The 13283-nt window shown below is 41.7% G+C and overlaps 1 protein-coding gene across 1 annotated transcript in view; it reads left to right on the forward strand.

Annotated features, from left to right (window-relative positions):
* Positions 1 to 7419, forward strand: part of NIPSNAP2 (nipsnap homolog 2) — a 47763-nt gene extending 40344 nt beyond the window's left edge. Inside the window, exons 9-10 of the mRNA XM_075852904.1 lie at positions 3491 to 3574; positions 4729 to 7419. Of these exons, the coding sequence (XP_075709019.1) occupies positions 3491 to 3574; positions 4729 to 4793 (149 nt within the window). The 3' untranslated portion in view covers positions 4794 to 7419. The remainder of the gene's footprint in view (positions 1 to 3490; positions 3575 to 4728) is intronic.
* The last annotated feature ends 5864 nt before the right edge of the window (positions 7420 to 13283 follow it).

Consider the following 13283-nt stretch of genomic DNA (forward strand, 5'->3'; position numbering starts at 1 on the left):
ATAAAGAGGATTTTCTGACAAAAAAAAAAAAGTAAATTTCACCTCTACTTTGCTCTAAATTTCTGTGAAACACCTAAAGGGTTCATAAACTTTCTAAATGCTGTTGTGAATACTTTGAGGGGTCTAGTTTCTAAAATGGGGTGTTTAATAGGGGTTTCTAATATATGGGCCCCTCAAAGCAACTTCAGAACTGAACTGGAACCTTAAAAAATAAATAAATGAGGCAATACTTTCGCTTCTTACATTATACTGATAATGAGCCGTGCCCACACCGAGATGACCCCAGTTTTGACCGTTTGTATAAACGGAGACCCCTATTAGACCGTTTCAGTGCCCGGTTTTCCCAAGCATACACCCCCGAGAAGTGTATTTCTATTGAGGTGTCCCTGGTACATTTTAAAGGGAGGGTTCAATTCCGCCAGTACCTGCCGGGTAAGAGGGCAAGGTATGGCGTGAAGATGTATAAGCTGTGCGAGAGTGCATCAGGGTATGCCTACAGATTTAGGATATATAAAGGAAAGGCCACCCCCAAACCAGACTGCATCCTGGACTATAATAGGTACATGGGAGGGATGGACTTGTCAAATCAAGTCCTGAAGCCCTACAGCGCCATGCGGTGTGGTATAAGAAGCTGGCCAGGCACATCATACAGATGGCTTTGTACAATGCGTACGTGCTACGTCGATGTGCAGGACAGAGGGGAACTTTCCTGGAATTTCAAGATCTAATCTTTAGGGACCAGGAAGGGGGGGGGGCACCCAGTACTTCTGGAAGCGAGGCCACACGCATCGTACCAGGGCAACACTTTCCAGGAGAAGTTCCCCAAACCGGTGGAAAGGGAAAGAGTCAAAAGAGGTGCAGAGTCTGCTATAAGAGGGGGATAAGGAAGAACACAATATACCAATGTGACACGTGTCCCGAAAAACCAGGGCTCTGTATAAAAGATTGTTTTAAAATGTATCATACATCCCTTGATTTTTAATTTACCCTGATGCACTCCGCACAGCTTACCCCCCTCATCTTTCCCTTCTGAGCCCTGCCGTATGCCCAGGCAGCTGTTAACAGCCACATGTAGGGTATTGCCGTACCCAGGAGAACCCACATTACAATTTAAGGGGTGTATATCTCCGGTGGCGCATGCTGGGCACAATATATTGGACACTGAAATGGCATATATATATATAAAATTGCAAATCTCACACTGCACCATCTGCTGCGCATTATCTTTTACACAGTACCTGTGGGGTCAAAATTCTCACTACACCTCTAGATGAATGTCTTAAGGGGTGTAGTTTTTAAAATGGGGTCACTTCTCGGGGGTTTCAACTGTACTGGTACCTCAGGGGCTTCTGCATACATGACTTAGCACCAGAAAAGCTCCAGTAGGCCAAATGGTGGTCCTTTCCTTCTGAGCCCTCCCATGGGCCCAAAGGGCAGTTTATCACCACAAATGGGGTATTGCCGCACTAAGGACAAATTGGGCAACAAAATGGGGTATGTTGTTCCTTGTGAAAATAAGAAATTTTGATCAAAAATTACATCTTATTGGAAAAAATATAATTTTTTTCATTTCACAGCCCAATTCAAATAGGTGCTGTGAAAAAACTGTGCGGTCAAAATGATAACAAAAACCATAAATTAATTCCTTGAGGGGTGTAGTTTCCAAAATAGGGTCACTTCTGGTGGGTTTCCATTGCTTTGATACCTCTGGGGCTCTGCAAATGCGACATGGCACCCGAAAACCAATCCAGCAAAATCTGGACTCCAACAAACACATAGCGCTCCTTTCCTTCTGAGCCCTCCAATGGGCCCAAACTGCAGTTTATCACCACAAATGGGGTATTGCCGCACTAAGAACAAATTGGGCAACAAAATGGGGTATGTTGTTCCTTGTGAAAATAAGAAATTTTGATAAAAAATGACATCTTATTGGAAAAAATATCATTTTTTTCATTTCACAGCCCAATTCAAATAGGTGCTGTGAAAAAACTGTGCGGTCAAAATGATAACAAAAACCATAAATTAATTCCTTGAGGGGTGTAATTTCCAAAATGGGGTCACTTCTGGTGGGTTTCCATTGTTTTGATACCTCAACACCTCTTCAAACCTGGCATGCTGCCTAAAATATATTCTAATAAAAAAGAGGCCTCAAAATGCACTAGGTGCTTCTTTGCTTCTGGGGCTTGTGTTTTAGTCCACGAGCGCAGTAGGGCCACATGTGGGACATTTCTAAAAACTGCAGAATCTGGAGAATACATATTTAGTAGTATTTCTCTGGTAAAACCTTCCCTGTTACAGAAATTTTTTTTTATAAAATTGAAATTCAGCAGAAAAATGAAATTTGCAAATTTCATTTCCACTTTGCTTTAATTCCTGTGAAATGCCTGAAGGGTTAAAAAACTTTCTATATGCTGTTTTGAATACTTTGAGGGGTCTAGTTTTTAAAATGGGGTGTTTTATGGGGGTTTCTGATACATAGGCCCCTCAAATCCACTTCAGAACTGAACTGGTACCTTCAAAAAAAGGCTTTTGAAATTTTCTTAAGAATATGAGAAATTGCTGTTTATGTTCTAAGCCTTGTAACGTCCAAGAAAAATAAAATAATGTTCAAAAAACAATGCCAATCTAAAGTAGACATATGGGAAATGTGAACTAGTAACTATTTTGGGTGGTATAACTGTCTGTTTTTCAAGCAGATGCATTTAAATTCTGAAAAATGCTATTTTTTGTAAATTTTCTCTAAATTTTGCAATTTTTCACAAATAAAGACTGAATATATCGACCAAATTTTACCACGAACATGAAGCCCAAAGTGTCACGAGAAAACAATCTCAAAATCGCTTGGATAGGTTTAAGCATTCTGACGTTATTACCACATAAAGTGAAATATGTCAGATTTGAAAAATGGGCTCTGAGCCTTAAGGCCCAAACTAGGCTGCGTCCTTAAGGGGTTAAGAAGCCCTGCGGCCCTTATGTTCTGAAAATCATTGGGATGGAGCTCCCATAGACAGCTGTCATCTCCTGATGAAAATGACTAATGGATTCTGGATAGAAAATACCAGAGGTTTTCTGGGACACAGATTTTAATGACCCATCTTTAGAATAGGCCATTAATATCAGATTGGGGGCTCGACTCCCCCTCGCCTATCAGCTGATTGTTTACCAGGCACGGTACTGTACATTTTGTAGTGGCTGTGCATGGTATTGCAGCTCCGTCACATTAACTTGAATGGGATGGAGCTGCAGTACCAGGCAGAGCCACTAGCAAATGTATGATACTGTTCTGGGTTAACAGTTAGCGGGGGTGCTGGGAATCGGACCCTGACTGATCAAAAATTCTAAGGAGAGACCATCAATATTATAGTATTATAGTCCCAGAAAACCCCTTTAAATTACAAGCATTCTGGCCAATAAACCCCATATGAATAGTCGTACATTAAGACAAAAGCAGGTAATATGGTCACTGACTATCAATGTAATTGCGTTCTAGCTTATCCTGATCTGCAGACCAGGGATGACATTAGGAATTCAGCTTGGCAGAAAGATGGCTGGGATGAATGTGTCTACTATACAGGTAGGAGACCACAAACAAATCTCATTTATATCCCTTGCAATCAAATCTATAAATTCTTAGTATGAAAACTATGCATAAAAAAGGAACACATATTTGTATTTTTATTTCTAAAAACAGGAGCAGACGTGTTCTAGAAGGAGGAAAAACTATTGTTTGGGAAAACCTTATCTCTTTGCCACCTAGCTCTAGTTTTTTTTAAGGGTATATCCAGGGTATGAATATTAACATCGGAGCGCTATTTTTGGTGCTTTTCAGCGCACATAAATGCGCCATTCGGTGCTGTTTTTTCAGCATCCTATTAATTTCAATTGGAATTTTCAGGCAGATTCTGCACCTAGATAGGTCAGGAGGCTTTTTTTTCAGTACCGCTGATTTAGATTGAAAACAATAGACCGCAAAATAAATGCGTTTTCCACAGTGATTCAGAATCTAAAAAAGCAATGTAATAAGCTTGCAAAATACGTTGTTTGAAGAAGGCAAAATAGGGGCACTATAGCTAGGACGCCCATCCCAAATATGGGAATCTAAAGCTGGCCATACACATTAGATGTATGCTGGCCGAACCTGCTGATTTCAACAGGACTGGGCGCTCATCTAATGTGTATGGCATTGTCCCGACTTTCCCTCTATGGCAGATGTTGGGGGAGAGAAATATCGGGCTGTTGAATTTTAACATGCCTGATCCTTTTGTTTGTTAGTAGATAAGCGGAGTCTGGCAGCGGCTTTCTCCCTTCAACCTATTGGAAACACGTGTTTTTAAATAGGGTGTGCATGTGTATGGGGGAGTCGGGAGGAATAGCTGTTGGTTGAATGATCGTTCAGCCAACCGCTTTATATAGTATATGGCAGAGCACTCCACTCTCTTCAGATTTCAATAGTTTTTGCCAAACGTCCTGCACGAACACTGAGGAGTCCCATTTGCAATATTTTTGTAATTCAATTATTTAGTATGTAAATCACTCCTTATGATCTCATTTTATTAGAATAAGGGAATACTGTATCACTCTATTCAATAAATAGATTTGTAACACTGTATCGATGCAACATCGGGGTAAATGGAAGCTCTATGTAGTATGTTTCTACACACATATGTAATTGTTCTTATACCTCGTGTCATGTTAAAATTCTACTCCTAACCATTTTATATATTTCAGTCCCTCTTATACAGGAGATGGAATCCAGGATTATGATCCCATTGAAGAGTTCTCCACTCCAGTAATGCACACAGTGCCTCAACTGAAAAAGTGGCAAACCTTTCTGTCGATTACTTCATCGATGAACGATCACGTTCAAGCTCCCAAGACAAATAACTCATGATTAGTGTAGTACATAGCTCTTTATATGGTAATTCATACACTTGGGCAGTTCATGGATTGTTTAATTCGCCCTAAAAATATTGATTTAGTTATAACCACTCCTATGATAAGGGACTGATGAGCATTGCCTGGTACAGTGGTGGGTAACCGATGGCCCTTGGGTGCTCACCCTGTTGTCCCTGGCTCCCCTATTTCATCTGTGTACATTATGTTCAGTACACCATGTGACAGGGTAGTAAAGCGTGCACAGGCAACTGTATATTATCTTGCCAAAGTTACAATGTAGTTTGACCACATATGTGTGCCAATCTTTCAGCTACAAACTAGGGTAGGCAGGACATTGTTTGGAAAATGGGACCTACTGAAAGTCCAGGCCTGCATCTGAAGCCTCCATAATAAGCTAGATTGACCACCGCTTGCCTGGTACATTATACTGTGGTACAACCACTATGGTTTGGTGCTTCCTTTTTGGAACGTCACATTTGTAAAAGCTAGTGTATAGGAATTCGAAAGGCGTTGACCAGTGTAAGGCTTTGTTCCCATTGAGTTTGAGTCTTATGTTTGGTGTACATACCAAACGTATCCATAGTCAAGTTTTTAACATGTGCAAGGCATATGTTGCAGCCTTCCGTCGAGGGTTAATGTTAGAAAATCCTCCCATTGCATACCTCCGACGGAAAACTCAAATGCATTGGAAACAGAGCCTAACCAATCAGATGTTTGCTTTCATTGTCTAAACGTATCTAAAAAGACGATAACCATCTGTCTGGTTTCTTGGGATACAACTTTCTTCTTCATTAGTTTTCAATAGTTTCCATTTTATTAGCAAGTATACATCTTTTGTAGTACCTCTGGTGTATAGTTGCTTTGTAAAGCGGTTCCCTTCGGATCTACATCTTTTAGTAAAAAACGACCGTTTCTATTTTCCCTGAATCATACTTGTTCGAGGTCTGGAACTGACTTGTTTAGGATTAACTAGATTCCAGCCTTACTAGTCTTAGATGGTTTATGAAGGGCACGCACATAAGGAAGAGAGGTAACAGACTCACATGTGCATTAATGTCAGGCCTTACATAATGTCCAGTCATACTCTACACAAAATTCAAATTCAATTCTTGGGGTGAATCGTCCTTGAAATAATAGATATACTGTATTGTGTTCTACAAAGATTAACTTCACTCTTACCACACACAAATATAATGCTTAAAATGAAACTCAACCTTTTAACACCATTTCGTTTTATGTGCAAAATTATGTTTTTTTAAATTCTTTATTTTTATAGTGGTCGGTGCTTTAATTTTTTATATACAGAATGCCAAATTCTCAACATACATTTAAAAGATAACATGTTGGCTTCCTGCAGCTGCCACTAGAGGGAGCATACTGCATACTGTGTTATTATTGCGTTCAATGTATAAGCAGTATGCAGTAAGCTCATAAATTCCCTTTAGTTGCGGCTGCAGGTAGCCAGCATGTTGTAAATGCAGGGGAATGGAAGTTCTGTTTTAGAAAAACAAAGCTCTGACCAGATAGTGGTATTCAAGGACGTAAATTCTCTTCAAGACCCTGTTCACATCATGTATTTGCCTCTTGAAGGTATTTTACTTTTTGGTCAAATTTACCTTTAAAATGGGATGCAACAGGACACAAAAAATGTTCTCCCGTTTATTTTACTATAAAAAGTCAATGGCCGCAACCTGTTTTAAAGGTAACTTTTTCTTATCTTAAAATTAAAAAAAAAAACTACCTTTCAACGGGATGCAAGAACGTGATGTTGACAGGGTCCTTCCTACCTTTACAAGTTTCTGTTAATATGCGTAACCTTGAAGAATGCAGACACTGTTTGCAGTAGCCTGTATTTTGTGAATGTAGTCCTGGCGGGTGTTGCCTCGAGGTCCAAGCGGAACACAGGCGCTTCCTGCTACCTCAACTACTTCTTCCTATAATTTGCAACCACTTTTGCTGCTCCAATGCCCCCAATTCTCTCCACTCTTCATGCAGAATTACAGCCAGACAGATGGTCACTTCGCCCTTATTATGGACACTCTGTTACATTGCTACAACCGGTATATTACCCACAAAACCCATTTATTTTGTGTCGACAAAGTATGGGTGTTGAAAAGTTCTAAATAATTTTTATAGTGTGATATCATTTGTATACAGGTCATGCCGCTTGTATTCTTCCCATTAAATGCTGGTTTCCAGTTATGTCCTATGTGTGCTGCAGAAATACAACACATCCGATGGATTCCATAAATATGAACACTAACAATATCCGTTATGTCAACTTTGTTGTAAACGACATGTTGGTTAGCCGGGATATTGAGGTTTTCTCTATAAAATGGGATGTTGCTGTGCACGGTCATCATGTGGAGATGCTGTTAGGTAAAACTTTATTCCCCAATGTAAAGAGAAACAAATTCTCAATAAAACCTTTAAAATTGTTACAATATGATAGGTCATCATGTGAATAAATGTTAAATGGTTTTCTGCTAAACAATGGTAATAAAATCATTTTATTTGACATTATTTTATCTTTGTGTTGTAGGTCTATTAATTTCATAATCTTCTAAGTTTTCTTTTAGAATTGGGGTATGTTCACACGTAGAAAAAGTGGCCGAAAATTTTTAAGGGAAAACAGCAGTTTTTGAAGCTGAAAATGAAGCTTTTAATTTGAAGCTTCTCTTGAGGCGTTTTTCATAGTGTCAATGGAAAATCAGCTCCAAAAACGCCTCAAGAAGTGACATGCTCCTTCTTTTAACAGTGTTTTTTTAATTCAGCAGAGTATAAATACACCTCATGTGAACAGCACAGTGTATTTCTCATTGAAATCAATGGGAAAGTGTTTGCAGGCTTATTTCAAGTGTCTTTTGGAGCGTAAAACGAGGCGTTTATTTTCCAAAATCAGCCTAAAAGAAGACGTGTGAACATACCCTTAACCGGAACCCGTCGCTAGATTTTAGAGCACTATAAACCACCAGCATGTCGTACTGCTGGGTTTAGCATCCGAAACACACGTTTTAATAAATTGGTTCACAATCAACAAAATGTGAGACTTTTTAAAGACTAAAAAGTCTCATACCCAGCACAGGTGCATGGTATCGATATTGAAGAAAATCGCTGGTTGATAACTGAAGTCACTGAAGTTTGGTGAGACTCTCATTCAGGGCAACAAACAAGAACATTTCAGAGAAGTGAAACCGTGCTCCATTGCTGAAAAAGCAGAAACCCATCCCATGTTCTGCTCCTGTAACCAAAAGAAAATGTGCCTGTTGTGTAAGGCTGAGTTCACATCTGCCTTGTGAATTCCATTTCTTTTTCTGTCCATAGGAACAAAAAAAAAAATTAAATTAAAGCTGTAACGGATCCGTCACAGGACCCCATTACCTTATAATGGGGTCTGTTGTTCTGCCAGAAATAACAGCGCTGCTTACTATGCTGTTTTTTCCATCAAATGTGACGGAATATGTAAAAGAGGCTCCGAACACAGATGTGAACGGTACCTAAAAGCATTGCTTGGTGTGTGGTTCTTAGGCTGGGTTCACACGACCTATTTCCAGATGTAAACGAGGCGTATTATGCCTCGTTTTACGTCTGAAAATAGGGCTACAATACGTCGGCAAACATCTGCCCATTCATTTGAATTGGTTTGCCGACGTATTGTGCAGACGACCTGTAATTTACGCGTCGTCATTTGACAGCTGCCAAACGACGACGCGTAAATTGACTGCCTCGGCAAAGAAGTGCAGGGCACTTCTCTGCAACGTAATTTGAGCCGTTCTTCATTGAACTCAATGAAGAGCAGCTCAAGATATACGAGCGTCACAGACGCCTCGTATATTACGAGGAGGAGCATTTACGGCTGAAACTACGCAGCTGTTTTCTTCTGAAAACAGGCTGTCATTTCAGCCGTAAAAGCCAGCTAGCGTGTGAACATACCCTAATTTGTGTTGCCACAGGCCGACTGCTGGGTAGAGATTTAAAGGGAATGTGTCGCAAATTAAAAAAAAAAAATTTGTTGTTTTTTTTATTGTATTTTTTGCGGCATTTTTTTTTTTTTTTCTTCCGCATGGTCGGAGGCATTAAAAATTAAATAGTAATTTGACATGTTTTCCTATGTTGGCCATGAGAGGGAGCACTTCCCAGAATTACAGCAAGGTGAATAAGGGAAAGCTAGCTAAATCACATCTGCTGTAAATGTGGGAGGCAATCTCACCCTCCTCCCTATTTTTGGCTACAAGCCAGGAAAAGGTGTCTTCAAATTGCTAAGCAGTGTCCGGCTCCCATTTTGGGAGTGATTGTACAAATGGCAGGTGGCAGAATCTATAGGACACAACAAATGGCTGAGAATGATGAGTCAAGAGGGAAGCCCCTGTGGCGAATGACCTTTCAGTTGACCGATTTTACACGGCGTGTATTTGACGCGTTTTTTTTGCGCATTTTACGTGACAGAAACTGCATCAAAAAATGCTTGATTATGCTTTTCATTTACATAATTGGTAAAGCGCGCGATTAGTATATACAACGTGCTTTTTTACAGACCCTGTTTTAGTAGTGTAAATAAAGAAGTGTCGAGTAAATTCCTTTGCGTGTAAAACGTGCCAAATGTTCCCATAGTCAATGGGAGTCCTAATTATGCCCCAAAAAGCGCATACAAAATGCATCAAAAAACATGCGAAAAAAGCGTCAAACTCTTGATTAAGCTTCCCATTTACATCAATGGGAAAGCAAACGTTTTTAAAAACGTGTTTCGTTAAAAAAAAAAAGCGTTGGATCACTTCTTTGGTGCATAAAATGTGCCAAATGTTCCCAGAGTCAGTGGGAGTTCTAACTATGCGCCTAAAAATTATCAAAAAGCGCACACAAACACTGCAAAAAAAAACGCAAATAAAAAGGAAGTGTGCATGGCCCCATAGAAATAAATGGGTCAGTGTGCTATCCGTTAAAAAAATCGATAGCACACTGAAGCATCTCACTGAAGTGTGCTTGAGGCCTAACTTTATTTTTTTTTTTAGGTTCCGCTGGACTTATTGGACTACGTTGTAGATTCGGTGGACTACTGCGATCTACGTTTTTTGTTTAAATAAAATGGTTAGCAAGGATGGTGTGGGTGAGCTTTTATTTCAATAAAAATATTTTCTTATGTCTCTGTGTTTTTTTAATACTTTATTACCACCTTGGCAGTTTGTCTGCTTAATGATGACCATTACTAAGGCGGGGCTTAATGTTAGCCAGTAAAAAGGCTAATACTAACCCCTATTATTACCCCGGTACCCACCGCCACTAGGGGTATCGGGAGGAGCCGGGAACGATTCAGTACACGACCATCTGTAGTAATGGTCGGGCATTGGGGCGGCTGCAGGCTGGTATTATGAGGCTGGGAAAAAGCCAACAACTGACTTTCCCACCCTGGTAACACTAGACGTCGGCTGCTGCTGTGTTGTATCTAGCTGGTTATTAAAAAAAAAATGGGACCCCACGTCATTTTTTGGGGGGTAAAAACGATGCTGGTTCTCCCCCCGTTTTCATGACCAGCCAGATACAAAACAGTAGCAGCAAGCTAGCATCACCAGGGTGGGAAGGCCCACTGTTTCTGGCCCTTTCTCAGCCTAATAAGACCAGCCTGTGGCCGCCCAAGTGCCCGGCCATCACTACAGATGGTCGGGTACTGGATCGTACCTGGCTCTTCCAGATACCCCTGGTGGCGGTGGGTACCGGGGTAATAATGGGGGGTTTAGTGTGAGCTTTTTACTAGCTAACACTTAGCCCCGCTTTAGTAATGGACGTTGTCAAACAGACAACTGGCATTAGTAAGGTGCTAATAAAGTATTAAAAAAGCAGACCTAAGAAAATATTTTTATTGAAATAAAAACTCCCCCACACAACCCTCGTTAACCATTTTATTAAAAACAAAAAAACGTAGATCATCGCGAGTCCAACCAATCGACGACGTAGTTTAATAGGTCCAGCGGAACCTGCAAAACAAAAAATATAAAGCTAGTAATATGAAAAATATAAATACTTATACTCACCTACAGCGACTTCTGTCCCCTCCCCACAATAAATACTAGAGGTCCCCACGAGCACACCCTCCCACACACACATGCCCATGCAAACCATCACACAACCCCCCCACAAGCACCCTGCACACAACCCGCCCACAGCTCTGCCACACACACCCACACAGCTCTGCCGCACACCCACACACAGCTCTGCCGCACACCCACACACAGCTCTGCCGCACACGCGCACACACACACACACAGCACTCTGTACACACACAGCTCCGCCATATGTGCACACACACAGCACTCTGTACACGCACACACAGCCCTGCCACACGCGCACAGCTGACACACACACACGCACACACACAGCTCTGCTACACACACAGCTCTGCTACACACACAGCTACGTTACACACACAGCTACGTTACACACACAGGTCTGCTACACACAAAGCTCTACTACAGACACACACAGCCCTGCTACACACACAGTTCTGCTACACACACACACACAGAGCTCTGACACACTTACAGCAGGTGTGGGGGGGTTGCAAGGGGGCGTGAAGGGAGGGCTGGGGGTCGCGAGAGCGAGACACACACACACACACCCCCTCCCTCCCTTACCTGCTGGTGTTCAAAATGCTGTCGGCTTTCCCCCTACAAACCAGCTTCTATGCTGGGTCGCTCTGTACTGCGCCTGCGCAATACAGAGTGAAATAGCAGAAGCATAGGACATAATGGACGGGAGATGTTCGTTATGTCCTATGCACTGTGCTGCCGTATTCCATCTGTGCATGAGTCGTTAAGAGACACATACACAGATGAAATAAAACATGGCAGCCCCCAGTAAAGTAAAGTGTTAATAAAAAAAAAACATTGTGTGTGAAAAAAATAGTTTGTGTGTTAAACCACCCTTAAAGGGGTTGCCCAGTTTCGAAAAACCATTTTCATATACCCTATTTGGTAATTCTGAGTCAATAGAGGGGTTCCCTGTTCAGGATCCTCATCTATTGGCCAGAGTGGAGAGCGTCTCACTCTGGAGGACCTGTCCTGTCCTGCATTACACAGACAACTTATTGTTAGAAATGGGAGCTGTGTAATTCTTCATTTCCCCTGTGGTGGAGCTGCAGAGAAATTGAACACTAAGGCCCCATGCACACGACCGTAAAACGCCAGTAATTACGGCCCCATAGACTTCTATTGGCCACGGGTACCTCCCCGTTTGCGTATGGGAAGGTGCCCGTGCCGTTGAAAAATATAGAACATGTCCTATTTCAGGCCGTAATTACGGCTCGGGCAGGCCCATAGAAGTCTATGGGGCTCCCATAATTACGGGTGGCTACGTGTGTACACCCGTAATTACGGGAGCGTTGCTAGGCGATGTCAGGGGATTTAAATTTTTGAATAAAGAGAAGCAGAGAAAATGGCGTCTGAGCGATCATGTGACATCATTTCCAGCCCCTCTTTTTTTACGGGTCCGTAAATACGGATGGAATATGGGTTAAAAATGTGTGACAGAGGAGCCGTATTTACGGGAGGGAAAAAATACGGTCGTGTGCATGGGGCCTTACTGCCAGATTTCCCATCAGATTACAGCTGATCACTGGAGGTTCTAGCAGGAGGGTACACATCAGTTTATTGTCAAGGGACCCTTGTAACAAGTAGGGATTATCCAAAGCGGAGAACCATTTTAAGCCGGCCATACATTTTAGATAGTGCTTGGCCAACAGCTATTCCTCTTGACTCCCCCATACAAGTGTACGCTTGGCCGATGTTGGTACTCGGGGAGAAAACTCCTGCCAGACACCTTTGGCAGCGGTTTATCTCCTTGCAAACAACAGGATTAATCCAATTTGCCCGACCATTCTCTCTCACCCCACCCCCTCCTCGGATATCTACCGTTGGGGCATTGCCATACACATTAGATGGTCGGTCTATCTCGCCAAAATAGACGGGTTTGACTGACATACATCCAATGGGTTTGGGCCACCTTTAGGCCGGGTTCCCACGTTGTGTAAACGCTCCGGAAATTCTGCAGCATTTACAGTAGCAGCAAAGCGTTTAAGATTTTGTAAATCTCATGCCCACACTGCGGAAAAAAAACGTAGCGTAAATGTTAATAAATTGACCTGCGGTGCGGAATTTAATTCTGCAGCGTGTCAATTTATGATGCGTTTTAGTTGATTTTCCGTTGCTGGTTTTCCCCATTGAATTCAATGGGGATGCAAATCCTGCAACAGAAAACCCAGTGTTGCTACTTTTGTGGCGTATTCGCAGCAATTACGCCGCAGAAATTGCAACTACGGAAAAATAAACATACTTATCCAGAAGTCTGTGTTTCTTCGTTCAGTCCGTCATCTTGCGATGATGTTACATCCCATATGA

Source organism: Rhinoderma darwinii, chromosome 2, assembly GCF_050947455.1.
Source record: "Rhinoderma darwinii isolate aRhiDar2 chromosome 2, aRhiDar2.hap1, whole genome shotgun sequence".
Classification (NCBI taxonomy): Eukaryota; Metazoa; Chordata; class Amphibia; order Anura; family Rhinodermatidae; genus Rhinoderma; species Rhinoderma darwinii.